The sequence below is a fragment of the Dendrobium catenatum genome, unplaced genomic scaffold (assembly GCF_001605985.2).
Source record: "Dendrobium catenatum unplaced genomic scaffold, ASM160598v2 fragScaff_scaffold_51, whole genome shotgun sequence".
Lineage (NCBI taxonomy): Eukaryota > Viridiplantae > Streptophyta > Magnoliopsida > Asparagales > Orchidaceae > Dendrobium > Dendrobium catenatum.
In genome coordinates this window covers 180,096-206,954 of record NW_021318513.1, presented here as the reverse complement: position 1 = coordinate 206,954, position 26,859 = coordinate 180,096, and the positions used below count along the sequence as shown (strand labels likewise).

The 26,859-nt window shown below is 36.5% G+C and overlaps 1 protein-coding gene across 16 annotated transcripts in view; it reads right to left on the bottom strand.

Moving 5' to 3' along the window:
- LOC110106242 (DNA mismatch repair protein MSH5) overlaps positions 1 to 26,859 on the bottom strand; it is a 52,475-nt gene that overhangs the window by 5,717 nt on the left and 19,899 nt on the right. For 12 of the 16 annotated variants that reach the window (XM_020836056.2, XM_028694142.1, XM_020836055.2 and 9 more), the window contains 14 exons: positions 23,343 to 23,444; positions 23,199 to 23,243; positions 21,239 to 21,316; positions 14,066 to 14,116; positions 13,900 to 13,981; positions 13,398 to 13,468; positions 13,237 to 13,333; positions 7,383 to 7,479; positions 7,201 to 7,290; positions 6,913 to 6,977; positions 6,775 to 6,833; positions 361 to 437; positions 177 to 263; positions 45 to 106 (listed from right to left, as the gene is read on the bottom strand). In XM_020836056.2, coding sequence (XP_020691715.1) covers positions 45 to 106; positions 177 to 263; positions 361 to 437; positions 6,775 to 6,833; positions 6,913 to 6,977; positions 7,201 to 7,290; positions 7,383 to 7,479; positions 13,237 to 13,333; positions 13,398 to 13,468; positions 13,900 to 13,981; positions 14,066 to 14,116; positions 21,239 to 21,316; positions 23,199 to 23,243; positions 23,343 to 23,444 — 1,063 coding nt within the window. The remainder of the gene's footprint in view (positions 1 to 44; positions 107 to 176; positions 264 to 360; positions 438 to 6,774; positions 6,834 to 6,912; positions 6,978 to 7,200; positions 7,291 to 7,382; positions 7,480 to 13,236; positions 13,334 to 13,397; positions 13,469 to 13,899; positions 13,982 to 14,065; positions 14,117 to 21,238; positions 21,317 to 23,198; positions 23,244 to 23,342; positions 23,445 to 26,859) is intronic. The other 4 variants (XM_020836058.2, XM_020836063.2, XM_020836062.2 and 1 more) reach the window with 4 other exon arrangements.

Sequence of the window (26,859 nt, the reverse complement as noted above, 5' to 3'; positions counted from 1 at the left end):
ATGGTAACAAGGAAACAGACCGCACAGCACAAAAGAACACTAACCTTCTGTTAAAGTACCCTTTCCAAATTCATCCAATAAGCACAAGGATCTTGGTGTTGCATGCCTGTGAAGATCGTAGGGAACAATTAATAATAAACAGCTAAGGTAGACAAAAGTATGACCGAGCATTGTACCTAAGCATCATTCCTACTTGATGAAGATCAATCATAAAAGTAGACTGGTCAGATGTCAGTGGCTTGCTCCCCATAGCACAGAAAATCCTGTCACAATACCATGGCTTACTGACAAGTCACCAAGATCAAGTTTAAAAATGGAAAACAATATCAGTGAATTTTTTCTAAACAAGTCAGGCCAAACCTGTCAGTCAAGCCAATGATAGCTGCATCTGCTGGCACAAAGCTTCCAATATGGGACAGGAAAACCACCAAAGCTACCTGAATTTGAAGCCGTATACGTGTCTTATCTCTTTTTTTTTTTTTTGGAAAATTTTGGGGCAGAGCCCGTATATTAATCAAAAGGAAATTACAAGTAAAACAAAACCCAGCTCAAAAATAAAACAAAAAATACAATTGAGGAAAAGAGCTGAGAGCAAAAACTGAGAGGACAAAAAAACAAAATTTGTCTCATCAGGGCTCAGGAGCATCTAAAACTGGCACAAGGCAACATTATAATCATAGTATGAGCAGCTCATTGCCTGAACAAACTTGAACTAACCACGGTTTCCATTCGAAAGACCACACGGACGTTCCAGCTGGGTGCAGTTTGCCAGGCCAAAAAACTGGGTCTCAAGCGGGGGAGAGACGAGGCCATCCAGGGGTTGAAAAACATGGTGCCAGTTGACAACATCATCGCCCAGAGACATCAGAAATCCCAGTTCGGTAAGAATAATGGCGAGAGAAGCAAGCAGGGAATGTAGCAGATATGCTATCATAATGTTTCCACTATGAAGCTTTAGCAGAAATGGCCAGTGAGATCTTATGGCAGATAGCAACAGGAGAGCAAAACTTTCTAGCGAATCTTCTATCATTTTTTTTCCCTCCATATAAAATAAACTAAGCAGCAAGTGACAAAAAAAGCAAAAATTCTTATCTTTGGAATTAAAACGCTGCATCTCATCAAAAAAATCAAACAATTGCAACAAAGTAGGCCTCAATACGTGTCTTATCAAATGCTGAACATGTATAATTTCGACTTTTCTGTAATCATAACTTTGCAAGGAGACGTAGGTTAAATTGAAATTAGAGTCAACTCTCATCAATAAAATCCATATCAAGAGACGCATATGTGAAAAGAATTATATGGCCATATCACAACAGGAAATACTTGTCCAAGTCAGGGAATTCTTAAATAAACCCAAAAAAATCCATATGTAAGAATTTCAGCTCTCTGGTTTCTACGAGAATTTTTGCAAAGAATGTATCCACTCTACTGGTATCTATCTGTTGCTCGGAGTATTTTAATGATGATTTTTTTCTGATTTATGATTTTCAGTGGTGAAAAATGGGGGTATAGAACAACTCGTCATTGTTGGGATCAAAGTAATATGATTTTTCCTGGACTTCGAGTAGCACATACTTCTTATAATTGAATTTTAGTTGGTTTCTTAATTCCAATTTCTTGAACATTATAATGTAAAATAAGTAGACTTGGCTGGCGATTAAACATGCCTCAAACTCAAATGGTTTTAGAAGCAAATTCTGAAGGCCTTGACTGGATGACTCCAAAACAAATGGAATGACCCCATTGAAGATGTTTCAAAACGTACTTGCATATACATGGAAGAGGACACTCAACTGCGCATATACATCATATTTGCATATAAATGCGATACTGAATGTCATGTTTAAATGAAAGCCTATGCATCCTATAAATGTATGCAGGAGGTCATTTTAAAATGCAATTGCAATGTCAAATGACATGCTTGAATGAAACTCTCTGCATATTGCAATTGCATACGGGAGGATATTTTGGAGTGTAATTACAATGTCAAATGACAAGTTTAAAACCCTATGTATATTGCAAATGCATGCAAGAGGTCCTTTTAAATTGTAATTATAATGTTAAACGACATGCTCGAATAAAATCCTCTGCATCTTATAAATTGCATATATATTATGAAATACATATCAATGTGTATTTTAATGTGTGAGAGGGGGGGGGGGGGGGGAGGGGTTTAGCATTTTCAGAAGTAGCTAGTGCGCAGGATTTCACTTTAGGCTTTGTTAACACCTTATGTCCGCATGCATGAATATGGATCCGGTGACCTTGTTTACTAGCGTGCTTTCATACGACATTTGCAGATCACGTGCAGTGATAACATTAATGTATAATGTATGGTGAATAACCATTCATGCCTTCAGAGCTAATGCCTTAGCAGTCTCAAGCCTCTCCTGTAATACTCTGTCAATTTTCAAGGGACTGCGATCCTTTGGAGGTTCAATAGTGAGGTACCATAATCTGATGAGACCAAAGGCTCAGTTGATATACAGTTAGATTTCTTTGTCTTAACTTCATCACAAGGCGGTCTCCTCAAAGCATGAATAGAACAAAGCACAAGGTAGTTTTCAATATCCCACCGACATTCTAGTATCTGATATGCATATGGGACATGGAAGCTTCTCCTATAATCATTGACATAACGATCAAGAGCAACTTGCTTCAACCTGCAGCAACATTTGATGATGCATGTGTAGGACATTAGGTTGTGAAGCTTAATCTCTAGATATTTATTTTCCATTCAAATAATACAACGTTTCTCCAGAAGCCTCAATATTTCTGTAGGAATGAGGCATTTTTAACTGATCATAATTTGACTCCACATAATCATTCAACATTATATGATTAGTGCCACAGTTAAAGCCTTCCTCTGATAACATGTTGGTGAGCTTTGTCTTTACATCGAGTTGCCTTTATCCCAACTATCACTATCAGAGTCTCTAAAGTTATCAATTAAATGACTTAGTTGTACTTGCTCAGTAAAACCTTCAAGTCCAATGTAAAATAATCGTGCTTCTTCTCAGTGTTGTTGTTAATTACAAGGGTTTCCTACAGTGACTCGTAGGCGCTTGCATCTGTTGTAGTCCTGTATTTGCTACGATCTTTAGTCCTTTTCGCAAATATCAAGTTGCATGCGTATCTATGTTCACAGAGCACTCACCATCCTTGCAACATATCTACTATAATCACTGCTTGTGGATGTTCGTAGGGAATATTATCATTTGAAGGCAGGTATTGTACGTTCGTTGGCATGTTGATGTGGTCTACTAGCTGGGCTGCATTCATCACTAATTTCTCCCTGTATGTTGATTGGCAAGTTGCTGCAAATGCTTGCATGTCTTCTAGTGTTCATGGGAACTGTCACATGTATTTGCAAGATAGTTGTCATCAGTCGTATGGAGATTATTATATTTGTTACATGTCGACCGCCTTCGCTTGCAAGGGATATACCATACTTGCAGCACAGCTATCATCATTGCTTGTAGGTGTCATGTGGGGAGTATGATCATCTATACATGTTAGCTGGCAAGCTGTTACATCCGTTGTTGATGCTCATAAGTAGGTCAATGCACTTGTTTATCAACTAACACTTGTTGGTGGTAAGCAGGTTATCTTAACTATAACCTTCACTCCATCTCCAGTCATGTTGCATTCTTTATGTGTGATTGTGGGTGAATCACTATGTTGCTGGCAAATTGCCCGCAAGGCGGCTACCGTGCCTCTTTGCAACTAGGCATCACTGATTGCGTGTAAATTGTATATTTTGAACTCATGGCACACATCTTGGTTATCATGTCATTGCATTCATCAACTGCCAACTTCTTCTACTTGTTGAAAGTCAATATATTTGTTCACTGTCAGGTGTAGAAGGTTGTTATGTTTGCATGCAAGTAGAGCACATATCCTCCTCAATTACTGTTGATTATTACTTGGAGTTATGTTTAACATAAGTCCCCTGCTTATTCATTTACATTTGTTTAGTCGAGGCGAGGCTTTTCTTCGAATTCTTTATGACTTGGATTACCATTTAGTATTTGCATATTTAATTTTATTGTGCATTTTAAAGTTTAGGGAACTCCTTATTGTTCAGTTCAAGTTCTGTTCCTTGCATTTGTTCAAATTTGGTCCCTTGTTCACTAAAAAATCAGGCAGCCTCCTGATGTCTTCCCTTTTTAGGGGAAAATTTGGGAGTCTGAGCCTTCTTGCCATGCCAAGAAAGACATGCACGGCTGGTGTCTAATGACACCGCCACCGTAGTCTTCAATTACACCATGCCAAGGAAGGCGTGCATGAGTCTTCGAGGTTTAAAAATACACAAACACCCGCATGGGTCCCAACGAGAGTGATGTATTCACACACGTGATGTCTAAGGATGCTGCACGGGTCAATAAATTTGAACATGATCCTCTTAAGCAGGTAAATAGGAGTCGACAAGGTTCAACAAATAATTATAAAATGCCTCCAAACACTAGCATGGGCCCCCGACAAGCATGTTATTGATACACACATGACATCTAGGGATGCTGAGCGGGTCAATAAATGAATATAGTTCGAGACTGATCCTTCTATATGGATAGGTAGGAGTCGACACGACTCGAATTATCAAACAAATATGTGATCATGGTGTCGACCGGGATATTTGTTTCAATACGTTCATATAAGGCCTTCAAGGCCTCCAACAATGAAAATTCATTCACAATGCCATAATACCTACGAAACCCGATTATATGTCGACAGCTTGACAGAGTCGAAACCTCAATAGAGTCAACAAGGTTCAACCCATGAATGTAATGACCCCATATTTACCCCGATGATGGTAGTGTTGAATGCAGATCACAACCGGATGGATCAATTCCAAATGTTCAAAATCCCAAATGCCCGAAAGTCCAAAAATATCAAAATCATCCAAGTCCAAAAATATTTAAAATTGAAATCAACCATCAAACCACTCAAAACAAAATCCATCAACCCTCCGCAATAGTTTGCCTAGGTGGACAAATTGAAAACTAATTCAGCTCACTAATGTCTGGTTTAGAATATCACTAGGATTCATTTTCAAAATAATCTCCTGCCAGTAAGGACGCGGTACGTGTCCTCTGACCTGTAGTTTTGCCGCCAAATGGCAGCGCAGGATAAACGGTTATGACCCGGGGCTCTCTGAACTGAGTGGTTTTGCCGCTAAATGGCACCACGAAATATCGGTTATGACCAGAGCCAATACGTTCTTTTGCAGCATCAAATCTTTGAGATATGAATCAATAAGATATAATCGATAGGTCATAAAGCCCTCTGCTAGCTAAGGTGGATTCAAATCTATCATCTTAGACAAATATCCACCTCAAGTCTATAAGGTACCCTTGGACGAAGCAACCCATGGCTGTCGACAAGGATCCTTCTATTAGGTTGGTTCGACTACCTCCTTTAACTAAGTAGACAAGGGACCATGATGGTCCAGGACGACGAAACCATAGGATCTTGATCGAGTCCATCATCCATTCCCCCACCATTCGTTTTAAGTGCAAGATGGTGAAATTCCCAATTTTAAATATCAAACCTTTCCAAATACTCATGCCCATGTGCTACTATATACCAGATAACACGCATCTCTACGTATCTGATCTATGAATAGCCTTAATCGAAAGTTCTCTCTTGTTATCAGGAGGGGTAATTAACTATAGGGGCTTGCGCCTATAGGAAACCAAAACTCAGATCATAAAGTCCTCGCAAAATGAGGGCGAAATCTCTGGGTAGTGTCTTTTCTACAATCTCATCTGCCTTCCCAAAATTTATCCTGGAACTTAAATCCGTTAAAACTCCCTTGAAGAAAAGCAGCGGGGGAGGCCGGGGTCGAATTTTCGGAGCCCACATATTCGCTCTCTCTCTATATATTTTTAAACAATTTTATTATTTTTATTATATTTGAGATTTACTTTTAACTAAATTTTATTCTTTATTATTAATATGTCAATTATCACTAATCATTCAATTCATTTTTTAAATATCATAATCTCTCATTTAAATATAAATTTTATTTTATTTCATTATTAATATCTAAAATAAAGTTTATATATTTAATAACTTCTATCTTTAATTAACTATTTAAATATAGTTTTATTTTTTTATACAATTTATCCTAAGTTCATAAATTCATCATTCTTCTAAATTTAATTTATTATTATAACATAAATTTAATCTCATATATGAATTTAAATATGCTCTCTATATATATTAATTAAATTTTATTTTAATGTTAATATTTTCTACGTTATTTAAAAATATAAATTTTAAATTAAACTTCCTTCATTGTATTTATTAATTTATTCTATAAAAATCTATAAATTTTAAACTCTCTCTCTAAAAGCATAGAAAAATTCTCACTTTCTCCCTACACACTCTCTTTGTCTCTCTAAAACAAAGAGATTCTTTCATCTTCCTTTCTCTCTCTCACTCTCCCTCTCCTTCCATTTTCTATTTCTAAAATATGGGTAGGTTCCTGACCAAGCACAATAATGAATCTTATCCTTATTAGCTAAAACAAACCTTAAATCTAATAAGAGCCTGAGACTTGGCAAGCATAAAAATGATGCTTGTTATAATAGCATATCAAAATGTCGCCAAAAAACATTGTTAGAGAAACCAATGCTATTTAGATGAGCACGCAAGTAATATGTGAACTAAAAATGACCTGTTAATATACAAAAACAATAATTTTATGTTTCAGTAGTCAGGTCTTTGAAATCAACTATAAAATATCATGTAAATAACATGTTTGACCTGTTTAACATATATGCTTTTTCCGGAATAGTTTGGGCCACTGATGATATTTATCCTTCCTGTGAAAGATAAAACACCTAATGCATAAAATTCAAAAACGATATCTTTCCCTAAAAGTAGAAGTTCTTCAATAATTACCATCATGAGATATCTTTGTATCATTTGGAACAAAAGTGTCCACTGTCAATTCCTGCAAGACATGCCTGTTTGAGAACAGACTTAGTTGCACTCCATTTAATTAAAAAAGTATGTTCTCAAGTCAACAAGCAAGAAGGGAAAAAAAAAGTTTTAATTTAAACATGTAATCCTAATAGTTTTAATTTAAAAACTAATTTCACAAGAAATTAAGCAGGCTGTGATGATAGCAATGAAAAAGAATAAACCTTAAATTCAAGATGAGTTTGCTAGTAAGGGAAGGGGAATAACCTGCCATTCTGTATGTCAAGAAGTGAATCTTCCGTCAAGATAGGCCTCACATAGTTGTTTTGTCGAGCAATAAGTGCCAAGGATAGAAAGCTAAAAGAAAAAGTTGAATAACCAAAGAATTCAAGCAGATGAAAGACCAAATAAGACAACAGAGAGTCATTCTATTTTAATGTTAAACCCACCAATCCAGTTCTGCTGCAAAATTTACCGCCTTTACTAGCTGAGGTGCAAATTGGAGTATACGAGATTCCAAGTCCCTGATGATTGCTCTTTCCATATCTGAAATAGCAAACAAGAGAAATTGATGAGAATAAATGCAAATAATAAACTATTACTCATTGTTACCAAAATAAAGTAGATCAGACATATTCTGATGCAGGAACTAATAAAATCTTTGGATATTGAAAATTCAAGCCCCGACCTTTTACTTCAAAGAAAAGATGGCACAAACGAGCTAAAAAACTTAACAAATAGTATGAAACTGATAAATTAGGAAAGCATGAAGGAAAATCACATGCAAAACAGATAATCATGAGTTCATTGACCCAGCAGATTGGCCTTAAGCCGCTTTGTCAGGCAAGTTATTTTGGCTAGCAAAGTCAGGTCCAATCTAATAAAAAGGAAAATTCAAATTGTGAACCATTTTAAGGTCAAGTCCTAAATGATCTAGCCTAAACCAACTAAGCCAAAAAAAATAAGATTAGACAAACATTAATGTGCCCAGGTATAAATTTGAACCCAAGTTGCAAAGGCTTTGAGTTGACCGCAGTTCATCCCTTGGTTTCACATATTCCTGCACAAGTGGACCTATCATACCCATCATTTGATACTTGATGCGCTATAAAAGATGCACATTTCCTTCTATTCTAGTAGGGATACAAATTTCTTTTGATGATGCAGACCCCTAGGCTCTGCCGAAATTTAGGCTGACAAGATACGTAAATAAGAGTTAAAAAAGGAACCATTTGAGCAAATATATATATATATATATATATATCAAAATTTAAAAATTAAATTAATAAAATTGAAATTAGAATTACAAAGTGACAACCCGAACCAAAATAGACTTACAGACAACTAGCACTGAACGTGAACGCTCGCCAACAAGCATGAACCAAAATGTCCCCCAAACTCCTAGCACACTCATGCACATTCAAGTCCTTTAAAGAACACTATGTGAGATGAAATTTGTGTGAAATGAATTATACATGGGATCCCTATTTATAACCCCAAAACCAATCATTTGTAAGGAGCCCACCAAACTAAAATCCAAACACATAAAGACTTGAGAAACACGCATGTGAAAATTGTGTTAAGATGTTTTTTCGAGGCTATGTGAAAAGTGTGCTAGGATGCCGACTCGAGGCACTCGCATCAAATTCCCTATAACGATGCAATCGGATAAACATGCGAGCATTAATGCACCTAAATGCAAGCAATAAACAATCTAAAATATGAAATTATAGGCATAACACCATGATAATGCATTCACGTGACCGATCGCCAGGTCGGATCCTCCACATCTTGAACAATTGTTTCATGTGAATGTCTTCTAATAAAATGAAATGAACAAGCTCGTTGCAAGTCCCAGGTGTACAGGTGCCCTGGTTAAAGCATAACAATAGCTACCAAAGCAAAGGGACAGGAATATGTCCCGTGAATATCTCAAACACCTCATGAATGCATGGCTTCGAAAAGAGACAAAATAGTACAATATTGCACGTCGCAAGTTGCACGACTAGTTCACTAAAGTATGTGAAAAACATCAAATCATCAAAGCAAAATATTGCCTGCGTATTCCTCGGTTGTATCATGCATTTGTACTGAAGACATACACGTGTATTATATTTATGCACTAAACTGTGACTGTGCATATTGTCGATAATGTGAGTGCATTCAACAGATGTATCAATAATCATGCAACATGCAAATGTATCATGCATATAAACTATCTAACATACAAATACATCCTGCATGTAGACTATGTAACTGTATATATAACATGCATTATACAAATGCATCATGCATTTATATTATGTTACATGCAAATGAATCATGCCTACCTACTATTCGATGTGCAAAATGCATTACGCAAATATGCTATGTAACATGCATACGCATTATGCAAATATGCTATGTAACATGCAAATGCATTATGCTAACATCCATGACAACATGCAAATGAATCATGAGTACATAATGAGCAACATGTGAATGTGTCATACTATTACATTACATGCATCATATAAATACATAATTATTATGCAAATATATTATGATACTTATACAAATACATTATACCAGTCATACAAATGTGTCATCCCAATCATTAAATGCAAACCATCACACTAATGCATTATGCAAATCATACAAAGGCATTAATTATGTTGCAAATGCATTATACAAATGTAGTAAAAATGTATTTGGCATTTGAAAGAAATTTAAACATCATCATAGACTCTGACGAGCACAATAAATAGGCAAGCAAGACATTTGAGGATGTTGTGCAGACAAAAAAAATGTTAAATATATCATCATGAAAATTGTATAAATATATTAGCAAGTGCACTAAAATGGACACGCATCATTTAAAGTGAAACTTAAAATATCTGCATGTACTCTGACCCTTGAATACAATTCCTAAATTTAAGATCTGAGGATGCCGTGTGAGTCAAATTTAAAGTCCAATCCTTGTCCTTGAATGAATAAGAGTGGACACGTATTGAGACAACAAGTGAATATATGGCCGTAATATCAAATAAAAATATTTGATTTTATACATTCACATTAGACTTTCAAAGTCTCATAAAAAAATTCATTAACAAAAACACAAAACTCATGAAATCGACACTCCTTGAATCCATGAAAATATTTGGCTTTAACACTGTCATTGTCAGGTCCCAAGTCTTGGATGAGAAAAGTGAAGGGTTGCGTTAGATACTTGACAGCCAGCGTAAAACTTGTCGAATAATCACGACATTAATCCTTTAAAAATATATATTAATGCTAGGGCGTCCCCTAGAAGCGATGCACTATATGACCTAAATACAACGACAAGTGTGCAAGGGCCGCTGCACCAGCGCCCAGGTGCAGTGTTAAATAGGCGAAGTGTTCCCACATCAAGGACAGATGTGGGCAATGAAGCTAGTCCATGAAACTAAAATTAGGATAGGAACTTGGAATATAGACTCCCTTATGGAAAAATTAATGGAATTAATATATATTATGATTCATAGGAAGATAAATATTCTTTGCATTCAGGAAACTAAATGAGTAAGAGAGAAGGCTAAAGAGATTGATAATTTAGGATATAAACTATGGTATTAGGGTAGGATAATGTTATAAAAATTAATAGAATTAGCGATATAATTATAGCTTTAAAGATTGTTGTTGATGCAAAGATTATTAAAATTATAAGTGCTTATGCTCCTCAAGAAGGTCTGGATATGGGTTCAAAATTAAATTTTGGAATGACTTAGAAGAATTAATACAAAAGATACCTCTTGAAGAAAGAGTTTTTATTGGAGGAGATTTAAATAGACATGTTGGTAGAGAGGTGGATGATTTTAAAAGCATTCATAATAACCATAGTTTTGGAACGACAAATGAATGTGGTAAGACCATATTAGATTTTTCTTTAACTTATGTTTTCTTAATAGCTAATATCTTATTTAAGAAAAGAGATGAGCATCTTATCACTTATAAAAATGGATATAATAAAACACATATTGATTATATAAAAAAAAAAAATTAGATCATTTAGATTGCAAAGATTGTCAAATTATTCCAAGTGAAAATATATGACATCGATTATTAGTTTTGGACTTTAAGATAAAGAGGCATAATATAAAAAATAAAGTAAAACGCTTTTCTAGGATTAGATGGGGGCATTTAAAGAATGCCGACATTTCCTTGCTCGTTGTAGACGAATCCGGAGTCAAGGTCGGGATCGGCCATTCATCAGTTCCGAAAGGTTGAAGTGTTGGAGACGATGGTCTTTGCTTCCCTTAAAGACTCTTCTTGAGAAAAAGAAGTTTCTCTCAAGGATTGAGGTAAAGAATAGGGAGGAAAGTGGCCGGCCCAATGAAAGAGGTTTAGGGAAAGAAGTTCAGATTTTGGGAGGTAATAGGAGGGAAATTGGAGAATTTGTTTCCCTATTTAATTCTTAAACATGGAAAGAATTAAAAGGGAAAAGGATGAGGGGGGGGGGGGGGGGGGGGGGGGTAGGAGAGAAGGAAGGAAGCTTTGAATACTTCCCTAAGGGGGAGGGCTTGAAGTTGGAAAGTATTTAAGAGGTGGGGACCCAGGCGGTGGCGGCAGGGGTGTCAATCTCGGGTCACGATTTGGGTTCGGGTCAAACCTAAAACTGACCCGACACAATTTGGGTCAACCAGACCCAACCTGAATGACCTGGTTCAAAAAAAAATCGCTAATTTTTGGATCCAAAAATGGGTAAATCTTCGATTTTCACGTAAAAAATGGGTCAATCTTGGGTTGTCTGGTAAAAAACGGGTTTTCGGGTCAAAAATGGATCGATTTTGGGTCAACGGGTCAACCCGAACCGATTTTTGAAATTGGTCGAATTGTTGAACCTGAACCCGACCCATTTCGGTTCGGGTCAAACCAAACTCCAAATTTTTGGGTTGGGTTCAGGTCAGGTTTTCGGGTCGGGTCTAATATTGGCACCCCTAGGCGGCGGCATGGGGAGAGAGAGGGAGGGGTTTGGGAAATTAATCAAGCCTTCTTGATTTGGATTATTAAATTAGGAAGGGCTTAATTAATTCCCAATCAATTTAAAATTCAAAGGGGTTGAAATTTGTCAACTATCCTAAAATAGAATTAATATTTTAGGTAATAATTTCAAATTCAAATAGATTTGAATTTGCAAATTAATTGAGTTACCTAAAATATAAAGATCTAATTAGGAAGGATGTGATTGCACGCGTTAATGGAGGGAAACCAAAGGGGGCCGACGGCTTGGGCACTAGGGATTTGGGTGAGGGGCCGACGGCTATGTCGGGAGAAAGGTGATTAGTTGGGTGGTGGTGGTGGGATGAAGTTGACGGGTGTGAAGGGGGTAAAGGTTGGGAGAGCCGGTGGTTGGAGCTAAGTGAACTGTGGGTTGGAGGAAGAACGAAGGGGGGAAATAGTAGAAAAGAAAAGATAAAACTAGCCACGAACCTAACTCTTCCAAGGTTGGTGGGTGATCTGCTTCCCTCTCCAAGGGATCTCTCTCCAAAACCTCTCACGCTCTTGCAAGAACTCAAAATGCAAGAAATTTATTATTCATTCATTAATCTTCAAAAGAAAACATAAGGGCTATATATAGCCTTATACAATGGATGGGAAAATAAAAAGACGACTTAGCCCTTTGGGCTTACACATGACCACCCTTAAGGGGTAGAAAGGGAGAAACAACTAAAATAAATATAAAACAAATAAATAAAAACAAGTACATATGAGGACTTAAAAATATATCGGCGCGATCGTGGCCGTAGATCGACGACCACGCCTATAATAAACTTTTCATGCTCCAATGTCCCCATCAATATATATATATATATATATATATATACTTTTTTAATAGGAACAACTATAATTTTGAATGCATTTTTTTAATATTTTTTTATCAATATCTCATGATCTGTGATCACACTAAAGAAAAATACTATTTAGAGAGTGATGTAATGACTAGTACTAATTTATGCCCCCATTAAAAAAAATTTCTGGCTCCGTCCCTAGCCGACAACGCTCATGATTAGTAATTGACAAGTACAAATGTAGCACTTTATGCTAAAAAAATATAAAGCGCCTTAGAAGAACCTTTTTTTACTTTACTGAAGATTATATGTTGTTTCAAATTAGCAGTTGTATTACAAATGCAATAATATTATTCATTTAATATTTAGAAACAGCAATGAAAAGTGCCAGTAATAACTTCTACTAGAACTCGTATGAAGTACAAACATATCATCTAAAAAATTAGTTGCCGACTTAACTGAGATTAGTAAGAGAAAATAATCAACATCAGCTTACCAAGAATTTTATGATAGATATCACCAAGAAGGTTGTCCAATTCTCTTGTCTTGGCAGTACGATAAAAGAACATTTTTTCCTCACCATCTTCAGAAAACTGATAAACTTTCAAATTATATGGCATGCATGACGCTTGAAAAGCAGATAAAGCAGGTTCATACCACAAATTCCAAATCATTTTTTTCTAATGTTTCTTCATCAAGCTTCTCATAAAAAATGCACCATAAATACCCTGGAAATGGATCTGGTTACTAGAAACAGAAGTAGAAATAATATGCATACAAGCATAGATAAATAAAAGCAGCTTCATAGAGTCTTCCCTCTATCATTGAAAGACTTAACAGAGACTTATATAGCACAGCATAATTAGAACAAGATTGCTAGTTTTGAAGTAAATAATGCTCTTTTAAATAAGGTCATAGATCCAAGCTTTTCCTAACTACGAGAAGATTATTTGTTAAATAAAGAATATAAACTTCGATTAATAAAGTTAAAAAGTATGTGCAATCTAGGATTTATTTCCAGCATGATACATACTCCAGATTCAACCACAAGCATCATCACTTCGGGTTAAAATTTGATGTAGCAGGGAAGGCAGTTTTGAAACAAATAAAGGGTGAGAGGGAGGAGGGGGATCAATTCATATTTAAAAGACGGACAAACCTATTTGATGAATATAAACAATTTGAGGAGCTCTGTTTCCATAATTCTTAATCGAGAGAGAGGCAATTTCGGCCGAGGACACCTTCAAAGAATAGCCCTTTTTTAATAACAATGGAAAGCAACAATCAAAATATGAACTTTCCCAACATAGTGCTTATCAAACAACCTGATCCAGAAATTCTGGCAGTTGCTCATATACCAGCCTTAGCTCATCCAGCTGTTGAAGAGATTGCACATTGTTCAGATTGCAATTCAGTAGTATTTTCATAAAATAAGTAGGTGAGCCAACATATTAAATATAAGCGTAATCCCGATCCCAGCAAGTTTTTTGTTAAGAATCCATGCTCTGATCAAATATGTATAAAAATATTACACAAGAAAAATAAAGATTTAACTGAGGAACGTCAAATTACAGACTGAACATAAAATCTTTGATCGGCATAGATTAAGCTAATTTCAATGTTTAAGTTGAAAACCAATACAACAATAAGTTATATAACAAATCATGAAGCCAACAAATTGGACAGACCCGAAGGGTGTCATGATTTACATGTTTGTGGAAAAATCTTAAAAATTTCAGCATTCACAACTCTTCAGATCATTGACACCCTCACATGAAGCTCCAACAACCAAAAATCCATCTGATGCAGACATCCGATTGTGGACGTTAATCAAAGGAAGAGATGAAGATCAACGGCCGAGATCCCTCCAATTTTTATCATAGTTTATTAATTGTATTTTTGATTTAATTATGTATTTTTTGTTTTTACCCTTACTTAAGGGTCTTGTCTTATGTAAGCCCAAGGGGGAAAGTTGTCTTTTAGTTTCTTTTAAGGCCTATATATAGATGCCCTTGCCCTTGCTCTTGTATTAGACGATGATGGATTAATAAAAAAAATATTTCTACACTTTGTTCTTGAGAGCGATGGGAGTTCTTAGGAGAGTGAAAGTCCCTATATGAGGATAATAAAATACCCACCAGCCACAAGATGTGTCCGGGCTCGTGGTTGAAGTCCCTTGGTGAAGGGCAACATAATACCCGTCAGTCTTTGAAAGAGTCCGAGACTCGCGGTTTATTTTCTTTCTCTAATCCCTCACCTCCTCCCTTAACCACCGGCTAAATCTTCTTTCTCTAATCCAAGACTCACGGTTTATTTTCTTTCTCTAATCCCTCACCTCCTTTAACCGCCGGCTAAATCTTCTTTCTCTAATCCCTCACCTCCTTCTCTAGTCCGAGACTCACGGTTTATTTTCTTTCTCTAATCCCTCACATCTTTCTCAAATCCCTCACCTCCTTCTCCATTTTTTATCTTAGTTTATTAATTATAATTTTGATTTGATTACGCATTTTTCATTTTCCCCTTAAGGGTCTTATCTTATGTAAGCCCAAGGGGGAAAGTTGTCTTTTAGTTTCTTTTAAGGCCTACATATAGAGGCCCTTGCCCTTGCTCTTGTATTAGACGATGTGGATTAATAAAAAAAAGTTTCTACACTTTGTTCTTGAGAGCGATGGGAGTTCTTAGGAGAGTGGAAGTCCCTATGTGAGGGCAATAAAATACCCACCAGCCGAAAGATGTGTCCGGGCTAAGATGTGTCCGGGCTTGTGGTTGAAGTCCCTTGGTGAAGGGCAACGCAATACCCGTCAATCTTTGGAATAGTCCGAGACTCACGGTTTATTTTCTTTCTCTAATCACTCACCTCCTTCTCCTTTAACCGCTGGCTAAATCTTCCCCTAGCCACCGACTTTCTACCTCCCATCCTCTTCCCCACCACCGGCCACCCACCCCCTTTCCTTTTCACCCATCGGCCACCACCCTCCCCTTCTTCCAACTGCCAGTCTCCACCCCATCTCCACCCTAAAACCCCACGAAACCACCACCTTCTCCACCAAGCCGCCACTTTTCTTAGCCCTCTCATCCTAGTTTCCTTCTTTCCTATTGGGATTTTTTTAAAAAAAATTGGAAAACTTTTGAATTTAAATTCAAATGAATTTAAATTTCAAATAATTTCCTAAATTAGTTATCTTATTTTAGGAAAGTATTACAATCAAACCTATTTCAAATTCAAATAGAATTTGATTTAAATACTCCTTCCTAATTTAAGATTCCCCACTTGGCAAGCTTTAAATCACCTCCATATGCCCATTGAATTTTGAATTTCAAAATTCAAACCAACCTTAATTCCTTTTCTAAAATAAATCTTATCAATTTGGAAAAGATATTTATTTGAAATCAATTCCATATGGGAATTTCAAATACTTCCCTCTTTGATAATCTTTAATTAGGAAACCTCCTCAATCATATTAAATCTGAGATTAAATTCTGTTGGCTCAAGAAAATGACATGAATGCATGAATCCCATTTTACAGCCGTAGGATTCCACTTCCCTTAAGTCAGATTGTAGTTAACTAGATTTCCCCTGAGGGTAGTGTCAGGGTTTAAAGATTTGGGGTCCTTACTTCCTATGGGCGCAACCACTCATAATTAATTACCCATCTTACTACGTAAGAGAGAACTCTCAATTAAGGATGAATAAATTTTATATATTTTTAGTCTCAACAGTAGGGGAAGTGGAGGAAACCCGATCAAGATCCCATTGTTCCGTCGTCCCGGGTATACCGTAGATTTCAGTCTACCAACACTAACAATTATGACTATAGTGTCTAGGGAATCTGATTAGCAGCCATGAGTTGCCTCCTCTCAGTAATCCCGAATAGACTAAAGTGATTAGATGTAAGTTTTAATTTTGTTGAGTGTTTTGGGGTTTACATCTATTATAATACCCAGAAATTGATTTAGTTTAGGATTTATGACTTCGTTTAGAAGTAACCCAAGAGTTTGGTTTAGAGCGGGTCTTATGGCTTCTTCAGGAAGTAGCCCAGATATTTAGATTTGAGTTGGGACTTACGACTTTCGTAAAAAGTAGCCTGGGTATTTGAAATTTGAATGGGGCTTATTGCCCTATTTACGAGTTGCGCAAGGATGAGTCTTACAACCTAACTCTACAGCGAGGCTGCCCAAGTGAGGGGTCTAGGATTGTATTATTACCTAAATGTTTCCCTCAGAGGTCCGACTTATGACTTCTATTAGAAGTAATCGGTGTTTTAATTGGGGATTGGGGTTAGATTACTTTTTACCTAAAACTTTATCCTAAGGTCGGGCTTACGACTTTCCTACAAAAGTTGCCGGGTAGTGGGTCTTACAACTAAGTTCTTATAAACAAGGCTGGCCATATATTTAAATTTGATTGTTTGAGCGGACAATAGTTGTTTGAAACTAAACCACCATTGTTTTCAGTTGGTTGTTTATTAGTAGTTGTACTTACAAGTTTGACTAGTTGTGATTGTAACACTAGTGTTCTTTTGCTACAGTAGTTTTCCTTTCTATTTTAGTAGATTACTTTTTTCTGTATCATTGTACTGTTAGTTTACTGCAGCATTCTCTGCTTTAGCATTAAATTTAATGTTGATTTAATTGTAATGCTAAATGAATTTAATTTATTTGTTGCAGGAAGTACCGAGGAGTACATGCTCGGTACACGCTCGGTACTGAGCGGTACATGCTTGGTACTGAGCAGTACATGCTCGGTACACACTCGGTATTGAGCAGTACATGCTCGGTACACGCTCGGTACTGAGCGATACATGAGTACATGCTCGGTACACGCTCGATATTGAGCAGTACATGCTCGGCACGCTCGGTACTGAGCGGTACATGAGTACACGCTCGGTACATGCTTAGTACCGAGTAATACATGCTCGGTACACACTTGGTACTGAGCGGTACATGCTCGGTACACGCTCGGTATTGAGCAGAATTTCAAAATTACTCTTATAATATAATTTTGAACCCCGCAAGGGGGCAGCGCCCCCTTGGACCCTCGGCAGACTGGTATATTTTTGTATTCATGTTGTTTTATTATTGGTATTTGGTAGTACAAATATCTCGACCGTATCTAAGATACGACGACCTTGGGTCTTGAAATTTAAAACCATCTGCCCTGATTTTTAATCAGGGCAGATTAAAAATCAACGGCGCAGGTCTTCGATACCTGTTTAAAAGTCTTTTCCTTTTCTCTTATTATTATTTAGATAAATTATATTAGATATTTAATATTATATAAATAATAATAATATATATTTATATATAATATTATATATTACAGTATGCATTTTGAAGATTGGGTTCATTTCGAGGCAGTTTGATATCAGATATACAACAGGATTTAAGTCGGATTTACACTAAATCCAGCCAAACGAATTTTGTGCATGCATTGAATCCCGGACATGGGTAAATCCCTCGGTTTTATGGATTTATGGCATTTGACCGAAGAAGCAAGCCAAGGGTAGAAAGTTACCTTCACAATCAGTGAACTCTCGTTGTTGCTTCCAATCAAAATGTCGTCTCTTCCGATTTGACAGGAAGGGAAATTCGTCGAAGGAGCAAAGTCGGATAATCACAAAGGAGCTGAGAAGCGATTTGTGCGATCTCGACACCACCTGCGAAGGAACGAAGACGGAGTCGGAGAAGCGAAGTTGGATGACAAGGAGGGAGCCGAAGGAGGGACGGGTGCTGTCTCTCTCCTCCCGCGAAGTGGCGAAGTCGGACGGCAGTAAGGGAGCCGCAGAAGCGTCGTGCGAAGCAACGAAACCTAACCGCGACTAAGAGCTGGAGAAGTGACGGGTGCGGTCTCTCCGTTCCCGCGAAATGACAAAGTCGGACAACCACAAAGGAGCCGCAGAAGCAACGCGTGCGATCTCTGCCTCCAGGGCGGATCCAACTTTTTTTTTAGGGTGGGCAAAAAAAAATTTTTTTTGTAGGGGATGGGCAAAGATGCTTAGTATTGATATAAGTAGGGCAAAAAAAATTTTTGAGTGGGGGCAAAATGCCCAAAATACTCAAAATATTTCAAAATTTCCCCTCTAAATATAAAAAAAAATTTTTTGAGGGTGGGCATTTGCCCACCCTAAGCATGTGGTGGATCCGCCCATGTCTGCCTCTGCGGAATGGCAAAACCGAACAGGAACGATGGAGTGCGAATGTCCCCTCTACTCGCTTTTATCAGTTGTTTTAAAGAAGAGAGCGGATTATTTTGATTCGAACGAAGGGTTGCTTCGCTTGAGCACACAGTGGGCCCGACAACAGGTAAACTACTTCGAAAAAAATTTATTTCATTTCTTTTTTTTTTTTCAGTCAACAAATTCAGATTTAATTCCAATCTTCTTTTAATGCTTATGGCCCACATGCATTGAATTGAGATCCTCTCTCTCTCCCCCTAATTAAGCCTCCAATCCCACCTATTACTCCCACCTCTATGGCTAAATTAATTTCAGCATTTTGAATTTGATTCCCTTCTATTTCAAATTCAAAATTATGAAATTGAATTTCCCTCCAAAAACCGCCGCCCAACCTAAACCCTACCCACTTCTCGTAGCCGCTGGCTTTAGCCCCACCCTTTTCCCTCCTAAATTTATTTTTTCCTAAATTAAGTCGTTTTAATTTTGGTAAATTTTTTAATTCAAATTTAAATGAATTTGAAAATTCAAATTCTTTCCTAAATTATTTAGTTTAATTTTAGAAAGTTTTCCCTCAATCAAGGAATGATTAAATCTGAAATGGATTAGGAATCAATTCAAAATTCCTACATTCATCGAACATAGACACGTCTTCCTACATTCATCGAACCTAGACATTTCTCTCCCCTCCTTTGGCTAGCCCTCACCTCTTTCTCTCCCTCTTAAATTAATTAATTCACCAATTGGACATCCACTTAGAAAAATTAATTAACCAAAACCCCCCTCTTCTTTCTACATCACCATCCTTCAACCAACCCAATGCCACCATGCTTTACAGTATCACTATAAGCCCCTTATCATTGTTTTAGGTCACTACCCCGTCGCACGGCCCACTAATAGAAAGGAATCTTCTAATCCTACATTTTTCTTTGCTCTGGAGATTTATTGCCTAACACCATAGCCATGGCTCACCTAACACCACCTTTGATAGCTGTTACAGTCTCCTTGGTTGACATAGTGTTTTCATTCACATTTGGCCCTTCAACAGAGAGAAGGGGAACTTTTCCTTCCACCACCATCACTTCTTACCAGCTCCAACACAAGGTTGCTGCCAACTGAACTCTCTAGCAGTCCAAGTCTAACTCAGACATACATGGAAGCTATAGCCACTCAACTCTTCTCTAACGATGTGCTCTAAGCTTACATAGTGCGACTGGATTGATCAGCATCTCCAACATCTATGTTATTATTTGCTCTTTTTATCGTTTTTTATTTTATCATTTTCGGTAAAATCTGGTTTGGACTTAAGAAGCAAATATAATCCATAGGGTTCAAACAGCTAACTACAGAAGCTTCACCTCAAAGCAACTGGTGTCTCTTTATTTGGCTGATAGTGCATATGCACTTCAAAGTGTTAGGAAATGCTTACAGGAAATAAGAATCCCCCCGGCTGAGTTTGAATTTCAGCCCAATGAAAAACAGATTTGAGAAAAAATTGGAAGTAACCAGAAATAAATCTTATTAATTGATAATACTAGAAGAAAAACACAATATAAAGTTGTATCTTCTATTGGAGAAGAAGATCTGGCTCTCCCAAACTCTCTAGATGCCTCTAGAGCCCAAACAAGAACAAAGAACTCCAATTCCAACAAAAAACATTGATGAGAAAAAATCCTAGAAGAAAATCCTTCTTAAACAAACATTAATTCCCCCTAATTACCAAACAGCCCCCTCTATGAAAATTTCCCTCCTAATTTCCCCCTTAATTGGGCTTGTGGACCCCACCTTAAGGGGGTGGCAATGCTGGGGCGGAACCCCCTTGTTCCGCCTCCTATAGATTAGGACCAGTCCTGGTTGGACCGGCTCGATCGATCCAGAAACCAATCTAATAAAAAGGGAACTCCATAAAAAGAGGGAAGTGTGTACAATACAACAACGATGCTTGATATGAAGATTAACCTTTATTCCAGCAATTTATCCATATATGTCATTCTTCAGGTCAATTTTAGCAATTCCTGTACCATTTACAAGGACTTCAAATAGTATGTGATGGGATGACATTGGAATGAAGTAAAAAGAAATCAAATATTTAGCCATAAAAAAATAATAATTTTTTTAATAAAGCTCCACTTTTTAAATAAAATATTTTTTTCTAGAAAGTAAATTCATGATGGCCTCAAAATGAATAAGCTTGTGGGATCTCAGATGTTGGATGTGTAGAAATCCCATAATGATCAGAACTAGCATGAACACATTATGGGAGAAAATGATATAAGATGGAATATGAGATGAACTTTAAGTATAAAAAAGAGTAATATTGCTAACCTCCTCACAAAGCCCCTCTTTAACTAATGTCTCGTAACCTTTATCCTTAGAACGCTGGGTATCAATCACACCCATCACCTGAAGACAAGCAGTTTTAAAATGATGAGGCCAATACAACAAGCATAACATCATATGGCATGATGAAGCAATAATAATAATAATAAATCTAAAGCAGCTTCACCGCTGCCAATAATAACATTCAATCAAATGCAAGAATGTCTTACTATATTTTCAGCATACCTTAAAAATTAAAATAAAAATGAATTTAATGAAAGAAGTGAACTACCTTGATGTCAAGGTAATCCGTGAGCAACAGAATAGCAGCAAATAACATCAAGGAGAAAAGAGGGTAGTGATGTAGGCAAAGAAGTCCTAGAATTGCCAAAAAAAAATATATATGAACATGAAAACACACACTTACAAGAGTATATTTCAGAATAATTGAATTTCTGGACTTGAAGGACTTTTCTGGATTGTTTCAATTATCTTTAGAGTTGTAGACCATTTTTGTCATTATAAGGGAGGCACATATACAATATTTTAAGGAAATTTGGCATGATTTTGTTGAGTTTTAAGTTGGTAAAAGTCATTTATAAATCTTTCAGAGATGGAAAATCATGCAATTACATTCGAATTTAGAAAAAAAATTAGAAATTTATATAATTTCATTCAAGAATATAACCCTTTTCAAGAAAGAATTTTATCACCCTTACAACTGCACTTAGAAGGGAAGTTGTGGTGGGCATGGGTGTGGGGTTCGGGTTGGAATGGAAGGTGATGAATGCTTGCAAGAAAGGGGGTGGTGTGAAGAAAGAAGTTGAAATTGAGGCGAACGAGATAAAAGATGGTGGGAATGTAAATAAACTCATAGTTATTTAGAAGGAAACAAAAATATAACCAATCTCATGATGCAACTTGGGTACTATCTTTCTCATCGTAACATATTTTCTCATTCTTCTGTCTAAACCCAAAACAAAAAATTCATAGTTGAATGAAAGAGAATTTTTTATTTAAGATTATTCCCAATCACATCATCCGCACTATAACCCTTTCCTTATTTTCCACACAATCTAACGGAGAAAGTTCATAGCTTAATTGAAAAACATAAGAAAATAAAATTTGAACTAATAAGATTTCCAAATAGAAGGTTATCACATTGCCCAAAAATAAAGAAAATCTTAATATAACTAATGTCAAATTAAGAAAAAAAAAAGTTTGAACATAACTACTCTTTATTTACTGTAGTGTTGTTTCGGTTTGAACACTCCATAAAATCTATTGATCATCAAATATTTTAATCTCAATGATTTAAAAGCTAGTATGCACTGCATCCAACCATGGTAAGAAATTGAATTAATCTGGAGCTCAGACGCTAAATGAAAACAATGACTGGTTGACCCGTCAGCATGTAGAAAGAGAATCCAGACTCTATCCCAATCATGCATGCGTTGAATCAACTAAGATGGATTGACCGTTAAGGAAACCTGGCTATTGAGTGAAGAAAAAGACAAAATATCTAGCGAAGGAATAAGAATTAAACATGGAATGTAATTGTCTCTAAGTGAAAATAATTCTAAAGGTTCGTAAAGTAAAAATTGTAGTGCTTTATTCACTACAATTGGTTTGGATCATGTAGGTTCAGGAGGCTATTCCAACTACAGCAGATGCAAGATTATTGTCAAAATTTTACACTTTATTCTGTAGCTTTCGAACAATTTTACCTTATGTTAATGTGCATTTAATATATTAGTCTTACATTTTCACAGCAAATAAAAAATACATGAATTGTCCAAAAGGGGCAAAGCCATTTATTTAAAAAAAAAATACAATAATAAATCTTTTGAGGAATAACCAACGAATTTCCAAAAATACAACTAAGAAGTCACCAATACATTAATGAACCTCTGATGAATATAAAGCGAGAAATTTTCAAAAACACAATTAAGAAGCAATTACCAACCAAATCAAAGACATAAACTAGCTCGATTGATATGCATGTGTTGGCCTGCAAGGACAAACAAAAAACTTTTGGCAGTTAGTTGTTAGCTATGTATAATTAGTACTTTGGCCGTCTTCATAAGATTGTGGATCACCACTTCTATACCCTTTCCAATATGCGCAGGTGCAGGCAATCCAACCTCTCTTGAAGATACTCCGATATTCCGACTTCAAATATTTTGCTTATGTGCAAAAGGGAAGTTATGCACTGAAACAATTAATGCACAATTACAAGAAAGTTATATAGAAATTACGGTTATGTTAGAAGAAATCAAGCTCAACTACTACACTTAAGCTACTTCAAATAAAATATAGTACACGACATAAAATATGACCTAATAACACCAAAGCTGTAAAAGAAATTGCATTGTGCACATTTATGCAAGTGCATTTGGCAAGTGTGTGTTTATTTCTGTGCATGTGAGACACACCCCGAAAATACATATATCTGATGAATGATAGGAATATCAGTCTAAAAACAGAACAAATACGTAACGAGAAGCAAACATACGAAGATTGCCAAAACACTACAGGAAAATCATTCGTTTCCAGCGGAAATCACTGAATTTCTGATAGAAAAAAAATTTGACAGTAAATCACTAGGAAAATAAATACTAGCGGAAAAATCCACCATGTTTCCTGCGAAATTCGGGCAGAATTTCCTGCCGAAAATTTTTACTGCAAAAATTGTTGCTGGAAAATTTTTCGGCAAAGCTCAAATTTGCTTTAGCTCAAATTCTGAAAACCAACCTGAGCTTGCTGCAACTTGCCTGTGTTCCGCTGCTCGCCCTCTGATGCCTGCCCGCATCCTGCTGCCTGACTGCCTACTCGCGCGTTGTGTGAGATTCGAACCTGCTCCTTCGAGTTTTAATACTATGTGCCATTCCACACGATCGCGAAGCAAAAACTGTTATAAATAATCCTCCCTCCTATTTTCACCAAAAACTGAAAATAATTTCAGTTTTCAACTTTCTCCCTCCTCTCCTTACCGCCGGCTCATCTATGGGCATAATTGCAATTGATTTCCAATTAATGCATTAATTGCATTCATTAGGAGATTCAAATTTGAATGTTATTTCCCTCCTAAATTCTTAAAGCTGAAATTAAGTTCAGTTTTTTTTTCAAAATCTCTCTCCTCTCCTCATCCTAATCCCACCGCCGGCCTCCTTCTTGCTCCCAACCCGCCGGCCCCTTGCTTCCCCTTGAAGATTCCGTGGTAGCGCCGCTCAATCCCACGTCAATGTTGCATGGAGGAACCCGAATGGAATTACGGGTTTGAATACGACAACCGTGGACGAGTGAACATCCTCCGATCTCCTTTTTTTGACGTTGGTTTAGACTTCGACGACACGGTCGAGGAGTACTTGGACCGGATCCTACCGGCCTTAGTGGAATCCATAGACGATCATTTCTCCATCTACACTTGGATCATCGAAGGGCCTCGCTACACACCACCTCCACATCCGGCTCCATCCGCTTCTTCCCTACGGATCTACGGCATCGTCGTCCTCGGAGTGGTTTCGTCACTAGCATGTTTCTTCTTCTCCCAATGAACCTAGAGGTAGTTGAATGAGTGTGGCCTCAAGGTGAGACAATCACTTTGTTAACCGCCAGATTCTTGTTGACCATTCATTTACATTACTTTATTGAAGTCGTTATTTTATCGAACTTGTAAACTTAGCTGAATTTTCTTGCCTAAACGTTGTTAACTTCTAAGATTTCCATTGAATCGTCAATTTAGCAAAGCTAGAGATTGTATTGTCAATGCTTTGTAGAACTTCTATTAATTTCATAAGATTCGATTCCAGGATTCACATCAAGAACGGAGGGGGTCGGCCAAAAGAGGGGAAAAAGGGAAGGCATCAACATACGTTGAATGTGTCCACATATGGTGAATGTGTCCACATACGATGAATGTAGACTTAAGGAATTTCCAAACTTGAATTACTAAGATAAGGAAAGTGGAATTATGACAGGTCTTTAATTAAATTCAAATTTGGAGAATTAAGGAAAGCCTCCTAATATAATTCATCCTATTTTAAGAAAGAATTTAGAATTAAGGAAAGCCTCCTAATATAATTTGAATTTAAAAACTTTCCAAACTTAAAATGCATCGAATAAGGAATGCCTTCAATAATCAATTTGAAAAGTGGAGGAAAAGAGGAAATATGAAGGGGGGTAGGGCTGGCAGCTAGCATGATTATGGCAGAGAGACCGATTACTTACCAGCATAGAGCAGTTCAAAGAAGCAGGTTTTTATGGATTGTATTAGTTGTGTGTCATGGACTATTATTGTGTTTCTTTTTATGCTTTAAGACATGTTATGTTTTGGTGTATTAGAAATGTTTGAAGTGGAAGTTTAGAGGTTCTTTCTTATGTTGTTAATGGATGTTTATTTGAATTGATGTTAATGATGAAAAAATATATTAAGTTTATATTTTTGTTACCGTACGACCGTCTGTTCCCGCCCCGTTAATTCGGGATAGACGGACCGGGTCATGACAATACAAGCAAGACATGGAGGCTTCTAGTTAAAAGAAATGGAGTTCACCAAAAAAATAGAAGAGATGAAACTGATCATCTCTAAAAAAATAGAAGCAAATAGATGTTTCAACAACCTTTAAGTCAACGGTTAATTTGTCCACAGAAAACAACTTTTTGGTGCTAAGAATATTGCAAAAGATGTGCTTGGAGTTTCAAAGGGAAAAGCTCCTAATAGTAAAAATAGTTGGTGGTGGAATCCAAATGTGCAAGAAAAGATAAAAAATAAGAAGATTTGTTATAAAAATTGATTTAGATGTATAAATTCTGATAATTGGGAAAGCTATAAAGAGGCTTATAAGGAATCTAAGAAAGCTATTTGCGATGCAAAGAGTTTAGCTTTTAATGATTTATATAATATATTAGATACTAAGGAGGGAGAAATATATATGTATAAGTTAGCCAAACAAGGAGATAATAGTAAGGATTTAGTTCAAGTGAAAGTGTATAAAGGATGAAGATCAAAAAGTACTTTTCTTAGAAAATGATATTCAACAATGATGGATAAGGTATTTTGCTAAAACTTTTTAATGAAGAATATGAAAATATGATTGACTTTAGTGATCTTATCACCCTAAATGAAAATAAAGATTTTTATTTTTATCGACGTATAAGTAAAATCAAAGTTAGAGAGGCTTTAAAGAAAATGAAGTGTGAAAAAGTTGTTGAACCTGATGATATTCCAATTGAGATGTGGAAATGCTTAGGAGATGAAGGAATTTCTTGGCTTACTAAACTTTTTAATACTATTTTAAAGACTAAAAAGATGTCGGATCAGTGGAGAATGAGTGTGTTAATTCCTATTTTTTAGAAAAAATGTGATGCACAGGAGTGCGCAAATTACAAAGTAATTAAGTTAATGTGTCATACTTTAAAACTATGGGAGCGAGTTATGGAGCATAGGTTGAGGCGTGATACTAATGTTTCTCAAAATCAATTTGGTTTCATGCCGGGTAGGTCTACTATGGAAGACATACATTTATTGAGAGGTTTGATGGAGAAATATAGAGAGAATAAGGAGGATCTACATATGATATTTATTGATTTAGAGAAAGCATATGATAAAGTTCCAAGAGAAGTGC